The sequence below is a fragment of the Macrotis lagotis genome, chromosome 4 (assembly GCF_037893015.1).
Source record: "Macrotis lagotis isolate mMagLag1 chromosome 4, bilby.v1.9.chrom.fasta, whole genome shotgun sequence".
Taxonomy (NCBI): Eukaryota; Metazoa; Chordata; class Mammalia; order Peramelemorphia; family Peramelidae; genus Macrotis; species Macrotis lagotis.
The window spans coordinates 78,172,537-78,195,766 of NC_133661.1; the positions used below are offsets into that span (position 1 = coordinate 78,172,537).

General features: G+C 39.9%; 1 protein-coding gene across 3 annotated transcripts in view; it reads left to right on the forward strand.

Moving 5' to 3' along the window:
* SLIT1 (slit guidance ligand 1) overlaps positions 1-23,230 on the forward strand; it is a 241,870-nt gene that overhangs the window by 184,549 nt on the left and 34,091 nt on the right. For all 3 annotated transcript variants that reach the window (XM_074233238.1, XM_074233240.1, XM_074233239.1), the window contains exons 14-22: positions 3,450-3,613; positions 4,792-4,815; positions 4,994-5,138; positions 6,326-6,400; positions 6,904-7,047; positions 9,748-9,891; positions 12,443-12,609; positions 13,965-14,097; positions 17,499-17,567. In XM_074233238.1, coding sequence (XP_074089339.1) covers positions 3,450-3,613; positions 4,792-4,815; positions 4,994-5,138; positions 6,326-6,400; positions 6,904-7,047; positions 9,748-9,891; positions 12,443-12,609; positions 13,965-14,097; positions 17,499-17,567 — 1,065 coding nt within the window. The remainder of the gene's footprint in view (positions 1-3,449; positions 3,614-4,791; positions 4,816-4,993; positions 5,139-6,325; positions 6,401-6,903; positions 7,048-9,747; positions 9,892-12,442; positions 12,610-13,964; positions 14,098-17,498; positions 17,568-23,230) is intronic.

Consider the following 23,230-nt stretch of genomic DNA (forward strand, 5'->3'; position numbering starts at 1 on the left):
AGTAGTGGAAATTTTACAGCCTGTTTTTGCTACAGATCCAAGAAACCTAAAGTGAAAATACTTCTCTCCAACCTCAGAACATTTAAAAATTCAGAGTAGAATATTTTAAAATTCAGAAATTAGCAGAAATATATAAGGATCTCTCCTAAGACAGATCCCAGTTGATGGAAGTAGGCTATGCAGAGGTTGGTGTAGTTAAACATAAGCAAGTATATCATAATGAAGGCTAGGGAAAGTTCTCTTAACAACCCCTACAATATTTTTAAATGTGATTTTTTTTCTATATTTTTTCAATTACATGTAAAGATAGCCCTCAACAATCATTTCTTGTAAGATTTTGAGTTCCACATTTTTCTTCTTCCCTCCCTTCTCTCCTCACTCTCCTTGACAGAGTAATCTGGTATAGGTAATACATGTACAATCATATTGAACATATTTCCATATTAGTCATGTGAAAAAAAGAAGCAGAACAAGGGAAAAATCATGAGAAGAATGAAAATATAAAACATAATGAATAAAAATATAAAAAAAAAACAAAATTAGAAATAGTGAACTATGGTGTATACTCAGAATCCATTGTTCTTTTTCTGGTTTTGGATGCTATTTTCCATTACAGGTCTTTTAGAATTGTCTTTGATTTCTGAGAAGAGCTAAATCTATCATAGTTGATCATTGCACAGTGTTGCTGTTAATATGCCTAATGTTCTCCTGGTTCTACTCACTTCACTCATCATCAGTTCACTTAAGTCTTACCAGGCTTTTCTGAAGTTTGCCTGCTCATGATTTCTTATGGACCAAGAGTACTCTGTCACATTCATTATAGCACAACTTGTCGAACCATTTCCCAATTGATAGGCATCCCCTCAATTTCCACTTCTTTGCCACCACAAAAAGAGCTGCTGTGAATATTTTTGTACACGTGGGTCTTTTTCCTTTTTTTAAAGATCTCTTTGGGATACACATCAGCTCCTACAATACGATGAATTTTCAAATAGTGGTAAAATCTTCCCTGGAGAGTCAGCAAACATCTTCTTGGTAAAGGTCAGCACCTGCAAAAGGATTTTAAAAAATGTGTACTGGATTAAAAGGAGGCAATGTAGTATAATAAAAAGAATATCAGATTCAAAGTCCAAGGATCTGGGTTCAAATCTAGGGTTGTGTAGACCTGATTAACTTTTTTATCTTTACCAGTAAAATCTTTTCTCAGGACATCAATTTTCTCATTTGTAAAATCCGAGTGTTGAATAAGAAGTCCTGTGGTTTAATAGTAAAGAGTTGGATTTGCTCTTGGAGGACCTGTGTTCAAATCCAGACTCTGAGCATATTAGCTGTGTGAACACTAACAAGTAATTTAACCTTTCCGGGTCTCAGTTTCCCCATGTGTAAAATGAGGGGAGTTGACTGGAAGACCTTTAAGTCCCCTTCTAGTTCTAAATTTACAGACTCTTGATTGATTGATTGATTGATTCTAGTCCTAATTCTATGATAAAGAGGGGGATCTGAGTAGCATAGACAGTAAGTATAAGACTGTCACCTAAATTTTGGGTGCTTGAGATCCACATTTTAGCCTTAGCTGTGTAAGACCTGGAAAACTTGATAAGATGACCTGTGACACTGGATAGGGAACATGGCAGAGTGGCAAAGGCCCTGGGTATGAAGCCCCTGGGGTAGGCAGTTAGTCATTCCACAAGCATTTATTAAATGCTTATTAGGGACCAAGGATGAGGAATATTACACATAAAATAAAACTGAAAAAAAGTGGGGAGAGAAGGTGCCTATGCATGATGTCCAAAAGAGCACAGCCATTTGGGGAATGAATGACTGGCCTAGTCACTCTCATTAAGTGGAGGTTTTGGGAGGAGCCCCCAATTAGAGGCAACAGGTATTTTTGAGGTGTAAGTTCCAGGGTGGAAGGGATCTTCCAGGATTGGGAGATTTCTAGGGTGTGTGCTGGAAAAGTCCAGTAGTGCAGCCTGGAGGGGCAGGCCTGCATTGGACAATTGGAAACTATGGGTTCATGGGTAAGTCATTTAACTTCTTCAAGGCTTAATTTCTTCATCCTTAAAATGGAAATGATATTATTTGAATTGCTTGCCTGGCAAAGCTGGTGTGAAGAAAGTGCTTTTGCAAATCTTTAATTGCAATATAAATTTGAGTGATTTTGTTTTTGTACTAGGCAGATAGCAGGAAAAAAAAGTGTGACTTTGAATGTTAGGTGAAGAGGAATTAACATGGGAGCAAATGAATAGATGATGTAATAGGTTGTTCTTAAAATCCTGTCTTGATTTGGACAGGCTAGCTCAGTTAATAAAACAAGAAATTCTTGAGGCCATCATAGGGTTAATCCTCAAAAGAACCGATTAGATTTATAGAGGACTGTGTGTTCCCTGATCACTAATCACAAATTCTTAGTCTTGGTGAGCTGTTTTAGAAATATGTTCTGCTGGCCACTCAGTGGCTATGGATGGACTTCAGCATACCCATTGCTGTTACTGGGAAACATAAAGAATAAGAATTTTTGGTTGAAAGTCTGGAACATCTGCCTTGTAGACAGGAGGATATCAGAAAGCGAAAGGGTATATGTGTTCTGGGCATTGCTTTGACCAAAGGCTGGGAAAGTGGACAAGACGACCATTTAAAAGCTGACAATTTTGTGAAAATAGTCTCCAGGTCAGAGATTTCCAATAGGACCATTGCAATGGATTGATTATTGTGGGCTGATGCTTCTCTTCCTTCTAGCTCCTTATAAGCACCTAGACTTTTGACTTTCCAGAAGATTCCAGAGCACCAAGTGGTAGAGAAGCAAGTGTCTGAAATTTTAAGTGCACAGAAGCCAGAGGGAGGGAGTATGTTGTCAGAGATTGATGGAGAGTCGCATTCCCTAGTGTCTCTCTCCAATCCTTCACTTCCCAGCATTCTTTGGTGGCAACTACAAAGGCTGAAGTTGCCCTTTTCTTGTGATCTTTACTCCAGACTGTATCATCTTACCCTTTCCAGACAGCATATTCCTTATATTTCCCCATTACTCCATATAACAAACCCTACCTTCCTTTCTAGCTTATGTCCCACTATCTTCCCCATCAGCTTCCTCTCCATTCCCCTCCTTTCCCTGCCATCTTGGTCCATATCACCTCATCCCTCCTCTGTCACTCCTCATCTCTTCCCACCACTCCTCAAAACCCCTGACCCTACCTTGCCAGCTCTCTTGACCTCTCACTACCTTTCATTCCCATCAGTTCCCCTACCTCATCCTCTTGGTTGAACAATGTCCTGCCTACCCAGTTTTTTGCTTCTCTTTCAATCTCTTCCCTCACTTCATAGTTAATTAGACTTTAAGGAAAGATTAAAAAAAATAGTTTGGAGAGGGTGACTAGCCTAGATGGAGGTCAAAAAAAGGTTATCTTACCCTTTTTTTTTCTTTATTCTATATTTGTCTTCACTTTGGAAAGACACCTGGCTCAAAATCCATTCATCTGTGACTGCAACCTGAAGTGGTTGGCAGACTTCTTACGCACTAACCCCATCGAGACTAGTGGAGCCCGCTGTGCCAGCCCCCGCCGTCTAGCCAACAAGCGCATTGGGCAGATAAAAAGCAAGAAATTCAGGTGCTCAGGTAACTGTTTTTCTGTCTCCTTCTTTCTCAGGGATGAAGAAATGGGAACCCAGAATTCCTGGGAAGTGTTAGGACTCAAGAGTTAATAAAGACAACCCTACATAGCCTTGCCACCAGACAACCCATCAGATTTCTTTGCATGACTTTTCTATCTCTTAGAAGACCTGAGAACCAGGAACCTACTGTCTGTGAGAACAGAGGTTCCTCTAAGAATGTTTTCTGCAACTTAAACCAATATAGGTATCCTGTAGATTGGGGCAATAGGGCTGAGTGTATGGGACTGAGAATCACAACCCTTGAAATCCCAAACTGAGAGTCAAAACCTGAGTTCTGGTGCTGGCTCTCCCACTACCTAACTGCATCACTTTGGGCAGGTCTTGGATTCTCTGGGTCTCTATTTTCTCAAATGTAAAATGGGAGACTTGGACAAGATGACCTCTAAAATCACTTTCAGAGCTAAGATCTGAATTCTTCAGTACTTCAATTCCATATCCTATCCCCAATGAGAATAACTCCTGACCTTTCCTTCTTCATGATGGATCATTTCTATAGTTTATTTTTATGTCCTTAGCCTGCTCACACAAAACAAATACAAAGCTACCTTTCAGCATCAGTCACAGAATGTCAAAGCTGAGCCTTAGAGATCCCGTCCAATCCTCCCATTTCCAGAGGATCTAAAATCTTTAAAACTATATCATATCCCCACTGGCACAATGAGAATAACTCCTGACCTTTCTTTCTTCATGATGGATCATTTCTATAGTTTATTTTTATTTCCTTAGCCTGCTCACATAAAACAAATACAAAGCTACCTCCAGCATCAAGTCACAGAATATCAAGGTTGGATCCTGTCCAATCCTCCCATTTCCAGAAGATCTAGGGTTGAAGGGGATCCTAGAAGACATGAGATCTAATTCCTCCATTTTACAAATGAGGAAACTGAGACCTAGAGAGATTCAGTTACTTGCTCAATGTCACACAGATAATAGATGACAAATGTGAGATGTTGCCTTTGAAAAAGAGCTTTTCTAACTTTAGAGGCTCTTGGACCAAGCCTTTAGTCTTCAGTTCTGTCCCTGGGTCATCTCTATGAGTTGTTAGATTGGAACAGGTGCAGGTACAGGTTCTCTAACCAACCAGCCAGTTCTTTGTTTTGTTTTTATTTTTCATCTCTACAGCAAAAGAGCAATACTTCCTTCCAGGTAAGGGATCTTCGAGGAGTGTGGATGAGCATGGAGATCCCTGGGAGGGTCTGGGTGGTGGAAGGCTTGGACAAGGGTCTTGAAGTCTCTGCATGCCTACCTGGGGAGGGTAGAGACCAGGGTGGTCTTGCACCAGGCACCCCTTCCTGTTTTCTCCTACCTCTTTCCCTCGAGCCAGGCACAGAGGATTATCAGCTGAACAGCGAGTGCAGTAGTGATGCCATCTGCCCTCACAAGTGTCGCTGCGAATCCAACGTGGTTGAATGTTCTAACCTCAAACTTACAAAGATCCCAGAGCGAATCCCGCAGTCCACCACAGAGCTGTGAGGACACCCCCTCTGCCACCCAAACCACTCCTTCCCTCCTTCTCCCCCTTTCCCTCTGCCTCTCCCCTTCCATGTTTCTACTCTCCTCTCTTGTTCTTTCTGGGATTGCCTCCTAGCTTTATTTCTCTACAGCTGCCATAGAGACAGTCTCCTTGTTCTGTTCAATCTTGGGGACTACTGGAGGTGGGGTAGCTAGTGACCCCCATCACAATCACTGCTTTATCATAAAGAATGTAGGTATTATGGCTATTAGGGCCACCTATCCTGAGACCTTCCAAAACCTTCTGAAACCAGTAGAACAATTGAAAGATTAAATTGGCAGATGGCCATCTTCCATGAATGTTGGTGGGATGACTGGTTCCACCCTTTGATAAGATGTCAGAACAGTTTTGCTCCTTTGCTGCTGACTAACTGACTGATTTTAGACAGTGTAAGCTATTTGTACCCCAGTGTCTCATTCTACAAAATGAGTATAAATATGCCTCCCTCCTACCCAAGGAATATTGTAAAGGTAAATAAGTATTCATATATGTAAATTACCCTATTCTTCTTGGAAATAATATGAAATATGTGTCTTTTGAGCCTGAAGATGCAACTTAGGTGAATGGGAAATAGTGATTAGAAAATTAATTAGTGTTCTGTTTTGAAAGATTTTCTTTTTGTTCCCTTAAATAGGTGCTGCTGATTTGCCAAGAGTCTGCTTGTGAAATTCAATCATATTATGGATTTTGCTATGGCAAATTGAGATCTCAGTTAAACCAAATTAATACTATAAAAATATTTTTTAAATAAACACCTGAGCTAAAAAAGATTTTAATGGAAAGTAGTAAAAACATGACCTTAGTGAATATAATACCTCCTTTTTCAGGATAGAACTATTAGTCAAAATTTGACTTTAAGCTATCACATTTGTGTATTTTTCAATACAGGCAAACATTCAATATATATGTAATTTATTCATATTGAAAAGATAATTTTAATATTTTCACTGTTTTAGCTCTAGGTCTATCATCTTCTTTTAACAGGATTAGGTTATCTGGCTTAATGAGGCAACTTTCTTTGAGGTGGTGATATATTTTTATGGAATCCCCAGAGATACTCCTAATATGATCCATGTCAACTTCTTCATTTGGAAGTGACTATTAACTTCTACTCATATCTCTTTTCTTCTTTGCCTACCACAGACGGTTGAACAACAATGAAATCTCAATCTTAGAGGCCACTGGCATTTTTAAAAAACTTCCACATCTGAAGAAAATGTGAGTCCAATTTGATTCAACAAATATTCTACTTGCCTCTAGAATGTGTTGGAGCACTGTGCTCATGCACAGGATGAATTAGACAGTCTGCCCTCAAGGAATTTATGTTCTGGCAGGGGAATACAATGAATATACCAAAATGAAATAAAATAAAATAAGATTCATGAATGTTTAAGGGAAGGAAGGGACGTAAGGTATCACAAATGAGGTGGCATTTGAACTAGAGGCTGAAAAATTGGATAAGACTCAAGAAGCCCAGATTTTGAGGTTGAAGAGAAATTCCAGGCATCGGGAATGGCATGGTGGCAGGAGTTTTCTGTTAGAGAACTACTAAACAGGAGATCAGGTTTCTGGTTGGATGGGAGTTTCTCTAGAGTCCAGGGACAAAATCTGAGAGAATTCTAAAGGAGAAGGGAAGGAAAAGAAGACTTTCACAAATATACAGTTTTGGATTCAAAGCCCTCATGTGGTTCCGATTTCTCTTCCTGTCTTGCTGCCTCCAGTAACCTCAGCAATAATAAGGTGGCAGAGATAGAAGATGGTGCCTTTGAAGGGGCAGCCTCAGTGAGTGAGTTGCACCTGACTGTCAACCAGTTGGAATCCATCCGGAGTGGTATGTTCCGGGGTCTAGATGGCCTGAGGACCCTGTGAGTACCTGGGAGACAATAGATGGGAATAATAGCTGTGCGGGTATAGACAATATGTATTAAAATGAAAGAGAATGATAGCAAGGAAGATGGGAATGCCAACAGATAATGGGAATTCTCATTACTGTTGCCTTGTTACAAAAAATTATTATTATCATTATTATTATTTTAGCACTATCTAGGTTATAAAAGGTTTTATGGTCATAAATTCTCTGTTGTCACAAGCTGAAGGCTTAGGGGTCCTTTTTGAGTCCATCCTCATGATCCTAACACAACACCAACATACTGAAGGGCCAACCTTCTTGAGTGCCAAAGAGTCATTGTAGATACTTAAGATTTATAGCTATAGGGCAGCTAGGTGGTGCAGTGGATAGAGCACCGGCCCTGGAGTCAGGAGGACCTGAGTTCAAATGTGGCCTCAGACACTTAATAATTACCTACTGTGTGGCCTTGGGCAAGCCACTTAACCCCATTGCCTTGCAAAAACCTAAAAAAAAAATTATAGCTATAGATAGATACACACATGGACAGAACGCTTATATCCATATGCATAAGATCTCATGTAGATCACACATATAACACACACATATGCATTTGGTCTGGACCTGGATTTCACTGATAATTTTCACTGAAATTCCCAGTAGGAAAACTTTAGATCAGCACTTTGTCCAGAATCTATCTAGAGTCAAAGGGAATTGCCAGGGACCTTGAAAGGTTAAGCATCTTGGGAACTCAGGGTCCCACAGCCAGCAAGAGACAGGGTGAGGGCTGGAATGGGTCTCCCTAACTCTGCAGCCAGCTTTCTCTAGCCATTGTGCTGTGCTCCCTCCTCCCTACACAGAGGGCATCATAATTCTGGTGTAAAAGAAAAAATACAAACACACATGCACAAATACAAATATGCACATGCATGCACATGCAAGTGAGTCAACAAGTGGGGGATGCAGAATGTGAGCTGGACCTGAAAAATACCAGGAAACAAGTGGCAGAGGGGCCAGGGCAGAGCATGCCAGGTCTGGGGAGGGGGGACAGCCAGCACAAAGGCTGTGCAGAGTACAGTGACAGGAGAGGGAAAATATCTGTGTGTGTGTGCGCGCGTGCGTGCGTGCGTGTGTGTGTGTGTGTGTGTGTGTGTGTGTGTGTGTGTGTAAACCCTGTGTATGAATGGATAGAGAAGTAGCTGTTTTTGATTATGATAGCAAAAAGGAGAGACAACATGGAGGGGATCCCTCTTCCTCCCTTCCTCCATTCGGCCCTTCCTTCTTTCCTTCCTTCCTTCCTTTCTTTCTTTTTCTTTTTCTCTCTCTTTTTCTCTTTTTCTCAATTTCTTTCTTTCTTTCTCTTTCTTTCTTTCTTTCTTTCTTTCTTTCTTTCTTTCTTTCTTTCTTTCTTTCTTTCTTTCTTTCTTTCTTTCTTTCTTTCTTTCTTTCTTTCTTTCTTTCTTTCTTTCCCCTTCCTAATCTTCCTTTCTCCCTTCCTTTCTTTCTCTCTCCTCCCCTCCCCTCCCCTCCCCTCCCCTCCCCTCCCCTCCTCCTCTCCTCTCCCCTCCTCTCTCTCTCTCTCTCTCTCTCTCTCTCTCTCTCTCTCTCTCTCTCTCTCTCTTTTTAAGTTTTTGCAAGGCAATGGGGTTAAGCAATTTACCCAAGGTCACACAGCTAGGTAATTATTAAGTGTCTTTCTCTTTCTCTCTTCCTTCCTTTTCTTCTTTCTCCTTTCTTTTTCTTTTTCTCTTTCATCTCTCTCTCTCTTTCTCTCTTTCTTCTTTTTCTTTCTTTCTTTCATCAGTGTTGTAACTCATCTAGGGTCACACAGCTAGTCAAAGTCTGAGGCCAAATTTGACCTCAGATATTCCTGACTCTAGGACTGTTACACTACCCACCCATCCCTCTATTTATGCCAAGGGAACTTTGATTTTTAAAAAGCAGCTGGGTTCCAGACTTGTCTTTGTCACTTGCCAGATCTGTGATTTTGACCAAGTTACTTCTTCCTGGACTGTGTTTTCTCATCTATAAAATGAGAAATTTGTATTGAGTCAGAGTTTGTTAACCTGGGGGTCTGTAGAAACATTTCAGAAGTAGACCACAAATTTAAATGAGAAAAAAATTACACCATTATTTCTTCCCCCCAAAAAACCCTGAAATTAAGATTTTCCTTCAATCATGAATGTAGACAGTACATCACAGTTCTTACTTCTTAGGAAAAGTGGCAGTAGATCTTGTCACCAATAAAAATTACAGGTGTTTGCTTAATTTTTTGCCTATTTGATTTCAAAATATCATTTACACTCATAACTTCAAAATTATGTAGTTATTAGACATTGCTAGATCAAATATAATTACAGTCTTCCTGTCTACAAACTGTTTTTGGAATATCTTTCATTTCCTTTGTAATATTCTGTATTTTATTGATGTATTTATTTTATGAAAATATTAATGTACTTAATTTTAATATTGCTATTTGAAATAAAAAATACATATTATTAATGTATTGATAACAATAAATATAGATAAATAAAAGCATTATTATGTAAAGGGATCCCTGGGCTTCACCAGACCTCCAGAGGGTCAGACCCAATATCAGAATGATTTCTGTGGTCTTTTCTGCCTTTAACTCATGTAAATCTAGAAAGGGAGTTCATTTGAAAAGTAAGTTAAGTGGGCCTGGAGGAGCCCTGTTCTCCTTTCCTCCTTGTTTCTGCAGAATGCTAAGGAACAATCGCATTAGCTGCATTCACAATGACAGCTTCACGGGCCTCCGAAATGTCCGGCTGCTTTCGCTCTACGATAATCAGATCAGCACCATCTCACCAGGAGCTTTTGACACTCTCCAATCCCTCTCCACTCTGTAAGTTGAGAGCTCTGTTGGAGCAGGGAGCCCCATGGCATCTTCTTAGAGGGGCTTTCCTGCACTGCCTGCACCAGGGGCACATAAGGGCTTGATAAAGGGCAAACCTCAATCTGAGTCAGGTTCATTAACCAGGGTTACATCACTTTTTTTTCCTGGTGACCAAAGCCCAGCAAGACTTCCTAGAAAAACTTTAGGTTGAGTGAGGGATAAAAGGGCATTTGGGGCTGCTGTCTGCTCTAGCCATCTTGATGCAATGGATGGTGGCTAGAGAGCTGGACTTCAAATCCAGGAGATCTGGGTTCAAGTCCCACCTTAGACACTTGCTAGATGCGCAGGTGATTTTACTTTTGGCCTTAGATTCTGAATCTACAAAACAAGAGAGTAGACTTGATAAGCTCTAAGGTCCCTTAGCATTCTAAATTTATGATGCAGAGGTGAAAAGTGGCTATAGTTTCCATGGTCTTGGCCATGGTCAACTATATAATAGAGGCGGGATTTGAACTCAGTTCTTCTTGTCACTTGAATCTGGCTCTTTAACCATGACAGCATGCCATCTCTCAAATACTATGGAAAAATTTGCTAGGAAGTTCATATTAGGTACGAGTGATGAAACTTAGATTTAGGCTATTTGTTTTTTTTTCCCTTTGGAAGTCCTATTTATCTAAATGTAAATTTTTAAAATTCCTGCCTGGAAATTTATACTTTAAAACTTGAAAAGAAAAAAAAAGTCTGATTTTTATAGGGGAAATAAATAGCAGGTAGAAACCTGCCTTTGGGGACTGATGGAAAGGGAACCAAGGGGAAAGATAAAAAAGATGATTGCTATTCATTGACTGTGTATTTCAGATAACTCTTCTTTTACCCTGGTCATCTATTTAATTCCTTTTTTGGGCTTTTTCCTATTCATTTTTATTCGCCTCTTCCTGAGAAGCCTTTTGTCAAAACACTTTAATTACTACCGCTCAATCTACAGAAGGGTAATGATGCCAAACCCATAGAAAGAATATTATCAGTCTAGCAACTTTTGTTGTTCAGTCATTTCAGTCATGTCCAACTGTTAGCCCATTTGGAGTTTTCTTGGCAAAAATACTGGAGTGCTTTACTGTTTCCTTCTCCAGCTCATTTTACAGTAAAATGCTAAATTGGCCATTATTATGATTATGTGAAGAAGGTAACTCACAGTGAATCTCCTGAACATCATAAATATCTATATTCAAAGGTAAATACAAAACTTTATCCTAAATTCAAAGAGGAATAATTTTAAAAATTATTAAACACCATTTTGGATGAAATATTCCTCTTCCCCCCCTTCATTGATTCATTTTTAATATTAAGCTGTCGATTGTAGTCTTGGTGGAGTAAGGGGTTCCATGTTCAAGTAGTATGGCAGAAACCTCCCAGAGTAACCCCAATGTCCTTTACTCCATTTCTTTTGTTCATATATTTCTATATATCATAAACTAAAACTTATTATAAAAGTACCTGGATTAGTACATGAGATGTGACTATTCAACGATATTAATTTTAAAAAAACAAAGGGACTGGGGCAGCTAGGGGGAGCAATGCATAGAGCACTGATCCTGGAGTCAGGAGGATCTCAGTTCAAATCCAGCCTCAGACACCTATAATTGCCTAGCTGTGTGACCTTGGGCAAGTCACTTAAGCCCATTGCCTTAAATAAATAAAATTTTTAAAAAAATCAAAGAGACGTACTAGTTCAGAATAGTTACTCAGGAGGTTGGATGATAAGCCACCATTGCCCAGTCCATTTGTAACCCCTCCCTGGGACCTGTTGATGAAGTCTAAGGCACACTGAGACAGGTTTTCATGTATGGCCTTGAAAGGCTTTTCCCATATTGGAAATCTCAGAAGGATTTTTGTCAGTGGTAGCAATATAAGTGTATGGGGGTCTAAAGGAAACTCAGAACATTTGGAGGTATTATTTTTGGTGCATTGGTTGACCTGTCAGTCTCCTTACTCTAATGACACATCTTAGGGTATCCATTTCTTTACAAAGTAGCTTGTCTAATACCAGATCTTTGTGGCAGTTATGAGGTTTTTTGCTCTTGAATAAAGTTGGATGGATAGAGACTACAGAGTCGGACTCGAAATCAGGAAGACCTGAGTTTAGTTTCTAACTCAAACAAAACTGGTGTGACTTTGGGCAAGTCACTTAACCTGTCTGCCTCCCTGTTTGCTTCTATAAAATGGGGATAATAGTAACACCTGCAGAGGCGAGAGAGCCAGATCTAGAGCTGGGAAGACTCACCTTCTTGAGGCACTTACTGGCAGTGAGCCCCCTGGGCAAGTCACTTCACTCAGTTTGCCTCAGTTTTCCTATCTGTAAAATGAGCTTGAAAAGGAAATGACAAACCACTTCAGTATCTTTATGGGGAAAAAAATCCAAATGGGGTCAAGAAAGGTTGGACATGAGCAAAACAACTGAACAACAACCACCTTTCATGGAGCAGTAATGATTAAATGAGATAATATATGTGGAGAGCTGTTGTTTGTTGTTATCATTATTCACATCTCTTTGTCCTTTCAGAAATCTCCTGGCTAATCCATTCAACTGTAACTGCCGGCTGGCCTGGCTCGGGGACTGGCTTCGTAAGAGAAAAATCGTGACAGGGAACCCCCGGTGCCAGAACCCAGACTTCTTACGACAGATTCCACTCCAGGACGTGGCTTTCCCCGACTTCAGGTGTGAAGAAGGTAACTCACAGGCATCCTGGGGGAGGTGGCAGCTGACTGAGGGTCTGCCTGGGGGCTGGTTGTGGGAAGGGGTCATGTACTTATGTTTACCCCTTGAGGAGGCACAGCTAGGACTTGGCTGATAGCAGAGGACTAGGCTCTCTCAACTAGTACAGGGCAAGGCCAGCTCTCCCCGGACCTCATAAGAGACATGCAGGGCTTGATCTGATTCACACCCTCCACCTTCCTCTGCACTCACCTCATCAGATCATCCCTCTTTACTTTTTGAATCCTTCCATAAAAGAACATTTCTTGAGTCCCAAGATATACCACTCCTCTGATGTCTTCCCAGGAAGGAGATAGTTCCTGACTCATACTTATTTTTGTGTTCCCTGATCTTGGTTCTCTCTTAAATCCTAATCAAAGAAACTTTTCCTTTACCCTGTACCTCTCCCTACCTTCGTGCCATCCCTGGTATTAGGACCTTTCCCTACAAGGTTACTCCATACTCCATGTGCCTTGTGTGAGCCTATTTTTTAATACCTGGTGTCTCCCCTATTAAAATGTAAACTTCTTGAAGACAGGAATTGCTTTTTCCTTTCCTTATTCCAATCCAAGCTCCATGAACAACCTTAAATTTATCCACAGAGTCACTGCAGGTTAAAAATCAAGGAAATTAAAGATTTAGTTGAAAATAGTAAGCCAGGAAAGGTCCAATAGAACATAAACATCATAAATTCACTTTTCATAAATTCCTGAAATTAGTTTGATTTCATGAGTTTATCCAGAGCTCCAGGAACAAAGAATTTGGCTGTGAGTGGATGGATTATCCATGTCTGAGGGTTCAAAGATCAAGACGGCAGAAGGGAGGGTTATTCTAGGGTAGTGGCTGTTGAAGCATTAGAGTCAGATGATTGGATCACGTTTGTGAATGGAGGCAAGTAGAGGTCAAATGAGGAAGATAGAGACTAGGTAAATCTGATCAAGATCTTTACTAAAATGTACTGGGATAACTAGGTGGTATAGTGGATAGAGAGCATCAGCCCTGGAATCAGGAGGACCTGAGTTCAAATCCAGCCTCAGACATTTAATAATTACCTAGCTGTGTGAGTCTTGGACAACTCACTTAACCCCATTGCCTTGCCAAAAAACAACAAAAAAAAGATCATCATTTAAAATGTGGGACTCAGACCATCTAATTTATAAGAAGTTCTATTGAGAAAGGATCTACTATTAGTAATTCAGAGATCAAGTTAGTATCCAGATACAGTGACTTCAGTTCCCAGGGAACCCAGCAGAACCTCGACTACAGGAAACTGAGGGCAAGAAAGCTAGGTCCCCTTCACTGATCATTCTTTCACTAACTTCTTCCCCAGGTCAGGAAGAAGGAGGCTGCCTCCCAAGACCGCAATGCCCACAGGAATGCACCTGCCTTGATACTGTCGTCCGCTGCAGCAACAAGCACCTCAGGGCTCTGCCCAAGGGCATTCCCAAGAATGTCACTGAACTGTGAGTGACACAATCCATGGGTTCCTTCTGGCCTAGCTAAGGGGGTGCAGAGTCTCTGGGAATGGGGGAAGAATTGAAGGATTTCCTTTTATCATTATTGTTAAAATTAAAATCTAGATAGCTATCACATAAATGTATGTCAATCTGTCTAAATGTATCTAGACAGACATTGATGTAGACATAGACACAGACATAGATGACAGACATAGAAGATACAGACACAGGCAGACATAGCATAGACATAGTATAAACATAGACATAGATATAGAAGACACAGACACAGGCAGACATGGACATGGTATAGACATAGACACAGATGTACATGGACGTGGACATAAATATCAGCTTACCATGTACAAACACTTTCCTTATAACAACTCTATGAGGTGGTTAGAGCAAATATTGGTTTTGTTATTTGTTCAGATCACTTTCCCTGATGTGAGGAGCTCCCTGTGCATCAACTCCCTCAAAGCAATGCAGATTTTTAACTTAGCTACAATTTAGATTATTAGAGAATTAACTGGGTCCGTGAGAGGCAGCAGTAACTTGTTCTTATTACACAGTGATTATGCATTGAATAGAATGCTAGATCCAGAGTCAGGAAAAACTGGTTTCAAATCCTGACTGTTTAATTCCTCTGGTTCTCAGATTTCTAATAAAGAGTTTTGCCAAAGGAGATAATAATTGTAATACGTTCAACAAAGTATCTGGTACATAGCACTCTATAAATGTTGTTCTCATTATTGTGGTTGTTGTCATTGCCTTGAAAAGGAAACCCTTAAGGGGAACATGACAGCTGACCTCAAGTATTTTAAGACTAGACCCATAAAAAAGTGATTAAGGGGCGACTAGGTGGCATAGTGGATAAAGCACCGGCCATGGAGTCAGGAGTACTTGGGTTCAAATCCGGTCTCAGACACTTAATAATGACCTAGCTGTGTGGCCCTGGGCAAGTCACTTAACTCCATTTGCCTTGCAAAAAAAAAATAAAAAAAATGATTAGACTGATTCCGTCTAGCCTCAGAGAAGTGAAGTAGGAACGGGGTAGAATTGGCCAAGAGGTAGATTGAGTCTTGGAAAGCTTCTGATGGCGAGAGCTACCCAGAAGTGGCACTGGCTGCCTTTGGAGGTAGTCAGTCTTTCAGTAGGCATTTATGAAACTTCTACTACAGGTCAGACAGTATTCTAAGTGCTGGAGACACAAAGTTACCTAAAAGACAGTTTTGTCTCTCAAGGGGCTTACAGACTAATGACAAGGACAGGAAAACAACACTATTTAGTAAAACTATATAGAGGATAAAATGGAAATAACCAACAGAGGGAAGGAACTAGAATTAAAGACTTCCTGTGGGAGGTTAAAATTTTAATTGGAACTCAAAGGAAGACAGGGAAGTCAAGAGGTAAAGACGTGGATGGAGAGAATTCTGGTTATGGGAATCACTGAAGATGCCCAGAATTGGGAAATGAGAAACAGCAAGGAACCATAATCATTGGATTGCAATGGGAACTATTTGGCAAACCCATTGTAAATGGGTTCCATTTTCAGGCTTGGTTACATTATATTCCCCCTGAGTTCTCTTCCATCTTTGTGGTAGAGTCATACAATTCTCAATCTATCATCCTAACAGTTGTCACAATATAAGTTGTGATATGATCAGTGCTAAAATTAATAATACAGAGAATATGAGTTTTGGGAGACCAGAAAAAAGGGAGATCTGAATGGATTAAAGCAGAGAGGCAAGGGAAGGTCTGCTGAAGGAGATGAACCTTGAGCTGTCCTTAAAGAATTCAGATACATGGGGAAAATTTTTTAAATGTGTACTGGAGTTGAAGCTTCAAGATAACAAGGATCCACTGTTCAAGGGACAGTGAGGAAATATGACCCTGTTGGAGTGGAAATCTTGGTTAGGATTTAGATCATGTGAGATAGGTGGTACAGAACTAGACTATGAAGGTCCTTAGATGCTATCCTGAGCTCTAGCCACAGAGAGGAAGGAGCCTGAACTGAAGACAGGGAGACCCATTAGAAAGCTACCATTTCTCAAGTATGAAATGATGAAAGAATAGATTAGGAAGGTAGAGAATAGGGAGTGGACCTGTAATTTGCTGGCATATGGAATTCTAAAGAGTTGCTTGGAACATTAAGAAGATAAATCGCTTGCCCAAGGTCACACAACCAGTATGTATCCAAGTCAGGATATGAATTTGGGTCTTGCTACCTCTGTGTCCACTACACCATGTTATCTCTCTAGGTTTGTATGCAGTAAGAATAGAAAGTTAGGGGCCTGTGAGGAAGACAAATCAGGAGTACCTGGAGACTAGCTGAACAATAGGAAGAATCAAAGATGACTGAGGAGAACAGCAGTGATACAGAGAGAACTAGGGAAGATACTAGGTAAAGCTGATTTAGGGGAGAATTTGAAGGTATTGATTAGAGGTGATAGGGTATAGGTGCACATGTCTAATGGGCATTTGAAGATGTGGAATTCCAGTACTAATGTAAAGTTGTAAATATAGGACTGAGTTATATTGGCTGCTATCAGCAATGGTAGCATATTGATAGAAGTATATTGATAGAATTTCCTTATCTGTAAAACAAATGTGTTAGACCAAATGAGTTCTTAAGGTTCTTTCTAGATTGAGATCTATGACCCTGATCCTGAACATGGGGTCTTGTTTTTTTGCAGGGTATCTTTTTTTTCCATATTAGTCATGTTGTAAAAGAAGCATTAAAAAGAAAAGGGAAAAATCACAAAAAAAAAAAAAAATTAAAAAAAATAGAATGCCTCAGATAACAGAAACAGGAAGAGGAGCTAGTGAGGAGACAAAAGACAAGAAAGAGAAAGATGTTTAGTTTTTTGTTTTTTGGTTTTTTCCCTATTCGTCGAACCTGTTTCTACCCTTGATCTCATCAAGCTTTTAGAGGCAATATTGTACAGAAACTACCCTCAAATTAGATTACCTTAATTGCAAACAAAATAAAAATGAATTTCCTCCTGAAATTGGATAAGGTGGAAAGAGCTGTATTTGGAGTTGGAAGCTCTGGTATTGAGTCCCAATCCTGTGTGATCTTAGATATGACATCTACCTTCTCTGATTCTTAATATACTTATCTGCAAAATTGAAACAATCATATTTACTCTCTTCCCCTCAAAGGTTGTTAATGAGTCAAATGAGGTAATGTGAACAAAAATTGAATGAGGCCAACTGTTTTGGAACTCTAAAATGTGTATTAAAATGTGGTATTCTCTGACTGGGAGCAGAGGAGTAAAATTGGCCTTCTCCTTCAATGAAGAGGGTGACATGATTGGGGGTGTCCTGAAAAGAGGCATTGGTGGGAAGGAGGTCTGGAAGGAAAGGCTGAATCATCACTAGGACACCTTGTGGTTTTTCTCTTACAGCTACCTGGATGGTAATCAGTTCACCCTGGTACCTGCGCAGCTCTCCACCTTCAAATATCTACAGCTTGTGTGAGTACCCAGACTTCTCCATGACGGCAAAGGAAGGGTTCCCAGGGTCTAATGCCCCAGAGGCAAGAGGCAAGAGATAGCAGTGGCTGATCCCATCCCCTGTAGGGAGGGTCCACAGCCTTTCTGGCTCCATCCCCCTGGAGCCGCCTCCAGAGTGCCATCTTTGGGTACATCTTTGAGCTTTGTGAGTGCAGTCATTCTGCCACCTTGTGGCCATGCTAAGAACTGTAGTCTCCCAAACTCCAATCTAAATGCCCTTTCCTAACTAACCTTCCCGATGGTCCATAAATGCCCCTGGGCACTCCTTAGCTCAGGATGACCACCTGTAGGTTGCTCACTTTAATTTAAAGTTTAGTAACCTTCCTCCTGGGGAGCAGTAAGGGAAGTACAAAAGGAAGGGGAAGGCCTGGAGGGTTCCTTGACATCCACTGCTGTCCCCAAACAGAATGAATGAAGTGGTAGCAATAGTGTCAGCAGGAAAGGGGATTCTTGAAGGCAAACTGGAAAGAGAAGGGAAGTGTCAGGGGGATCTGAAGACCTCAGATTCTGCCAAGGGAATCCTGAGCCCACAGTAGGGCTGGTGTACATTCAGTTCAATATAATGCAATTTTTAAAACAACAAATCCATATTATGTACACTATATGAAGTACTATAGTGCTAATCCAGAGAGCATCATTGACTTAGGAATTACAGAAGGTTTTTATGGAGAATTGTCTTTTGGGTTAGGTTTTAAAGATTCTAGAGTACTGGCCTGGGCCATCAGGAGCTCAAATTCAATGCTTGGGCAAGTCACTTAACCCCATTACCTTGCAAAAACCAAAAAAAAGGTGAAGGAGGAAACAAAGAAGGTTCCAAGCATTGGAGACTTTAAATATAATCTAACAACACTCTCTTTTTTTTGGATGATATTTTATTTCATTTTTTCCAATTATATATATGAAAGTTTTTCAACATTCATCTACTTGCATATTTATAAGTTACACAATTTTCTTCTACCCTCCTTTCCCACCTCCCTCCTCTCAGCAGCAAAAAGTCTAGTGAACATTATACATCTACAGTTGTGTTTACCATGCTTACATAGTCATCATTTTGCATAGGAAGAATTAGGACTAAGGGAAAAGAAAGAAAACCATGATATAGGAAGGAAAAACACAAATGAATTTTTAAAAAAGTGAATATGGTATTTATTCATTCAGATTCTGTGATTTGGGGGGGGACTTTTCTTTTTTGTCTGGATGTGGATGCTGTTATCTGTAACAGGTCTCCCAGGGTTGTCCTTGATCTCTGAACTGCTAGGAGGAGCCACATCCATCATAGTAGAACAACTTCTAATGAACAGCACACTTATATACATATATATATATATATAATTTGTTTTCCAATTATATACAATAGTTGTTTCTACCTATGATTTTTGTAATGTTTTGAATTTTACAATTTTCCCTCCCCCACCCCCCACAGAAGGCAGTCTGATAATCTTTAAATTGTTTTCATGCTATACATTGACCAAAATTGAATGTGTTGAGAGAAAAATCATATCCTTGAGGAAAAAAATAAAATATTAGAAATAGCAAAATTATGTGGTATATAATTAGATATGACACCTGAAGGTAATATTGGTCTTTCCTTAAACTCCACAATTATTTCTCAAGATACAGATGGTATTCTCTGTCAAATTCCTAAAATTGCACTGATGGAATGAGCAAGGTTGATCATCACCCCATGTTGAACAGCACTCTCTTTAAGAGGACCTAGCAAATGACCAAATTCACACTTTCTACATAGCCCTGATTAGTGGTCTGTCTGTGGCTAATCAAGTTTTAAGTTTTGTTTCTTAGTTATAAAAGTTATGCATGTCCTGTATTAGGAATGCCGTAAACCTTGGATTAACCTATGCCCACCTCAGGTACTTTTCCCCTCAAAAAAAAACAGCCAGATGAATGACTTAGACAAATGGGGTGACTAACAGTCTCTTGTTGATGACTCTTATGTCACCACAGAATTGGAGGATGTCATGGAAAGAGGAGGCATCCAGGCTTCATCCCTTTCTCCCAATCCTTTGTTCTCCCAAATTACTCCCTATACACTCTTTGCAAACTCCCCATGACTCACTGCTGAACCATCATCCTTCTCTCAAACTCCTTGCTGATCTTTTGGCTCCCTGAATTGACCCAATCACTCTGGAAATTCTCTTGTTCCATACTTCCTCATTCACCCCACCCAGGCTGTTGACCTTGCCCACCACTACTTCCCAACACTGAGACAGGTTCAAGAGAAGGTCTCTGGCATCACTGGCAACTAGGTGTCCCCAAGGGCCAGGGCACATTGCTAGTTGTTACTTCTTTCCCTTGACAGTTTACATGGCATAATCTCAAATCATTTGCCATAAGAAAGACAAATAAAATACCTACCTTCATCAATACTATTCAGCAGCAGAATGAAGTTTTATATTCAACTAACAAGCAATTTGTGAAGTATTAGGAACCAGGAAACCCTATCTTATAGGATCTTTGAATGATCTGGTGGTAGAGGGAACTTGACTAGTCAATATTAGTCAAAAAAAGACTTCCTGGGTGTCTGTTATTTGCAAGATAGCGTGGAGGATACACTCCTAAATTATTAGCCATGAAGACAGCCATACAGAGAGGACATTCTAAGTTAGGAGTTCTTACCTAGGATCACAGACTGCCAATGGGGCTAATGGATAGATTTCAGGGAGTCCTTGAACTTGGATGAGGAAAAAATTGCATTTTTATTTTTTCTGTTCTCTACCTGAAATTTAACATTTGGCATCAAAAGGTTATTCTGAGAAGGGTTCCATCTGCTTCACCAAACTGCCAGAGGGGTCTTTCACCTACAAGTTTAAGAAGCTTTGCTCTAAGGATTTGTGAAAGTTCTCTCTACTGAGGCAGAATTTGAACTCAGGTCTTACCAACTCTATCCATTACATCACCTAGCTGCTTTTTTAATAGTAATTCCATAGTCATGGGAAAGGTTGCCTCAGGGAACTTCTTTTTTTTTTTTTTTTTAGGGTTTTTTTTTGCAAGGCAATGGGGTTAAGTGGCTTGCCCAAGGCCACACAGCTAGGTAATTAGTAAGTGTCTGAGATCAGATTTGAACCCAGGTACTCCTGACTCCAAGGCTGGTGCTTCATCCACTACGCCACCTAGCCGCCCCCTCAGGGAACTTCTGACTCAGTATAGGAATCCTTTCCACAACATTTGAAATAGAAAGCCACCCAAACTTCTCTGGTATACAGCTACAGATGGTAATGCAATCCATCAAGATATGGTGCATTTAATTGGTGAATATCTATAATCATTCTAAAATTCTTCCTTTCACTGTGCTGAAAACTATCTCTCGATAACCTTTCATTGATCCTTGTACTCTTGTGGGCATCTAGGTGGCACTGTGGATAGAGGGATGACCTTGAAATCAGCAAGACCCAAGTTCAAATTCAGCCTCAGTCACTTAGTAGTTTTGTGACTCTGGACAAGTCACTTTAATCCTCCTTGCCACAGTTTTCTCATTGATCTTAGTTCTTTATCCCACAAAGAACAAGTTTATGGAACATCACTTTTCTTTTGTGTTATGATGCTTAATTAATACTCATGCCTTAATTCTTGCTGCCTTGATCCTTTTATTTGGAGGTTTGTTTTATTTTGTTGTGTTTTTATCAATCTAAATGGCAAAGCTTACCATAGTCTTTCCGTGATACTTTGAGAAACCTTGAAAGCATGTTCTTGCTACTGGTTTTGAATGACTTTGCCACCAAAAGAAAAGAAATAGGGTTGATTCAAAATTCTTTGGAAAGAATTTTTTTAAGAGACCTGGACATCCACATAATCTCCAAATGAGGCCTTCAGGTTTTTTTTATGGGCTTCCAGTGAAGTGTGAAGAACCCTTGTAGCTGCCAACAGAATGTCAAATAAAGTGATTTAACAGCCCTTCCCTTTTCCTGGTGACCTTTATTTGGCCTGATACCAAACAGCTGCATTTGTAGCTTTGAACCAATTGGAAAGGTAGGATAAGATGAAGGGGCAAAATGTTAAAAATGCTGCTTTGTGGGGAAAACACCACTAAGGTTATCACTGCCATGACCAATGAAAATAGGCATTTATTGAAGGCACAAATTTGAAATTTCTTAGATAAACGTTCTATACAGCCAGGACTGTTCAAGTAATACTTCCCAAGTTATTATTAATTTGAGCATGAAGTATCCAATGAGTTATAAGAATTAGCATTTTAGTTTTAAGTGAAATTTATGAGTAGGAGAATTGAACGTTTTCTGTCCTGTGTTTGCATGTGGTAGTAAACTGAGCTCCCTGATAAAATCAATGTGCATCTCAGTAGAATCCAACTCAAATAAGAAATGGGGACCACTCAACCATACCTAAGGATCCTTCTGGGCCACATGTTGACGTAGAAAAGCACACACATTTATATATTTCTTTTGTTCCCCAATCAATACGTCAAAAACAATATGTTAAAATTGGATAGGGACTGCATTTTCACTTATGGGCCTTGTAGCACCTACTGGCCATGGGTATGATGACTTTGGTATACAGTATGCTTTTGCCCATTCTCTTAGACAGTGGTAACAGGGTAGGGTGGAAAAAAATGCTGAACTTTGACTCCAGGGACGTGAAATGGTTGAATCCTGACTCTGCCTCATTATGTGATGATGAACAAAAAACTTGGACTTTAGTTTCCTCATCTCTAAAATGAAGGGGCTTGGTAGCTGCCTACATTCTTTTAGTTCCATGGGCCTATGATCTCTGACTTGGAACATTGTTTTACAACTTGAGATTATTAAAGGGATTTATAATTGTTTTCATGACTTTTATGATATATTGTTGGTCACAGCTGTGATTTCTATTATATGATGACCTTAGTAATTGCTTTTATGACTTTTCAATGAAGTGTGAATGACTCAGCTAGCTGCTCATAGAAAGCCAAGTAAAGTTGATTCTAATATCGTTCCTGAGGGAAAGTGAGTCTTAGACAATCCACTTTATAAAGAAATTTTTAGGAATGAATGGAAGCAAAAGATCGGGGCTATATTCCCTCAAGACATGTCTTGTAGGGATTTAATCAGTGCTTATAGAATGATGGATTGATTTTTCACACTAAATATTCCTGCCTCCTTTGGCTTCAATGATCATTCCCGGGCCTCTCGCCATCCTGGCTGTTCTTTTTGTACTTTCTCCATCTCCTTCCTGTCATCTAAAACTAACAATGATATACCTCAGATACTATTGTCTGACCTGCTCCCAGTCTAATGAGTCTATCATCTCATCTTTTGATTTAAACAATGTGGTATTGTAAAGTTGAATGAGTTGCTATTTTTTTTAAGCAGTCACATTACATTACTGGCTCACATGGAACTTATGGTCAACTAAAACCAAATTTTCCCCCTTCACAAATGATTTCAAAGTCAGACCTTCCCCTTCCTGTAATTGAAGAATTGAGTTTCTGAAGCTAAATGTAGGACCTTAAATTATTACAGTCTTAATTAATAGACTGAACTTAAAGAAAACAAAATGTCCAAAGCAAAAAAAAAAGTTACTTAAAAAAATAAAACTAGACAACTCAGGCAGCTAGGTGGTGCAGTGAATAGAGGCCCTGGAGTCAAGAGGACCTGAGTTCAAATTCAGCCTCA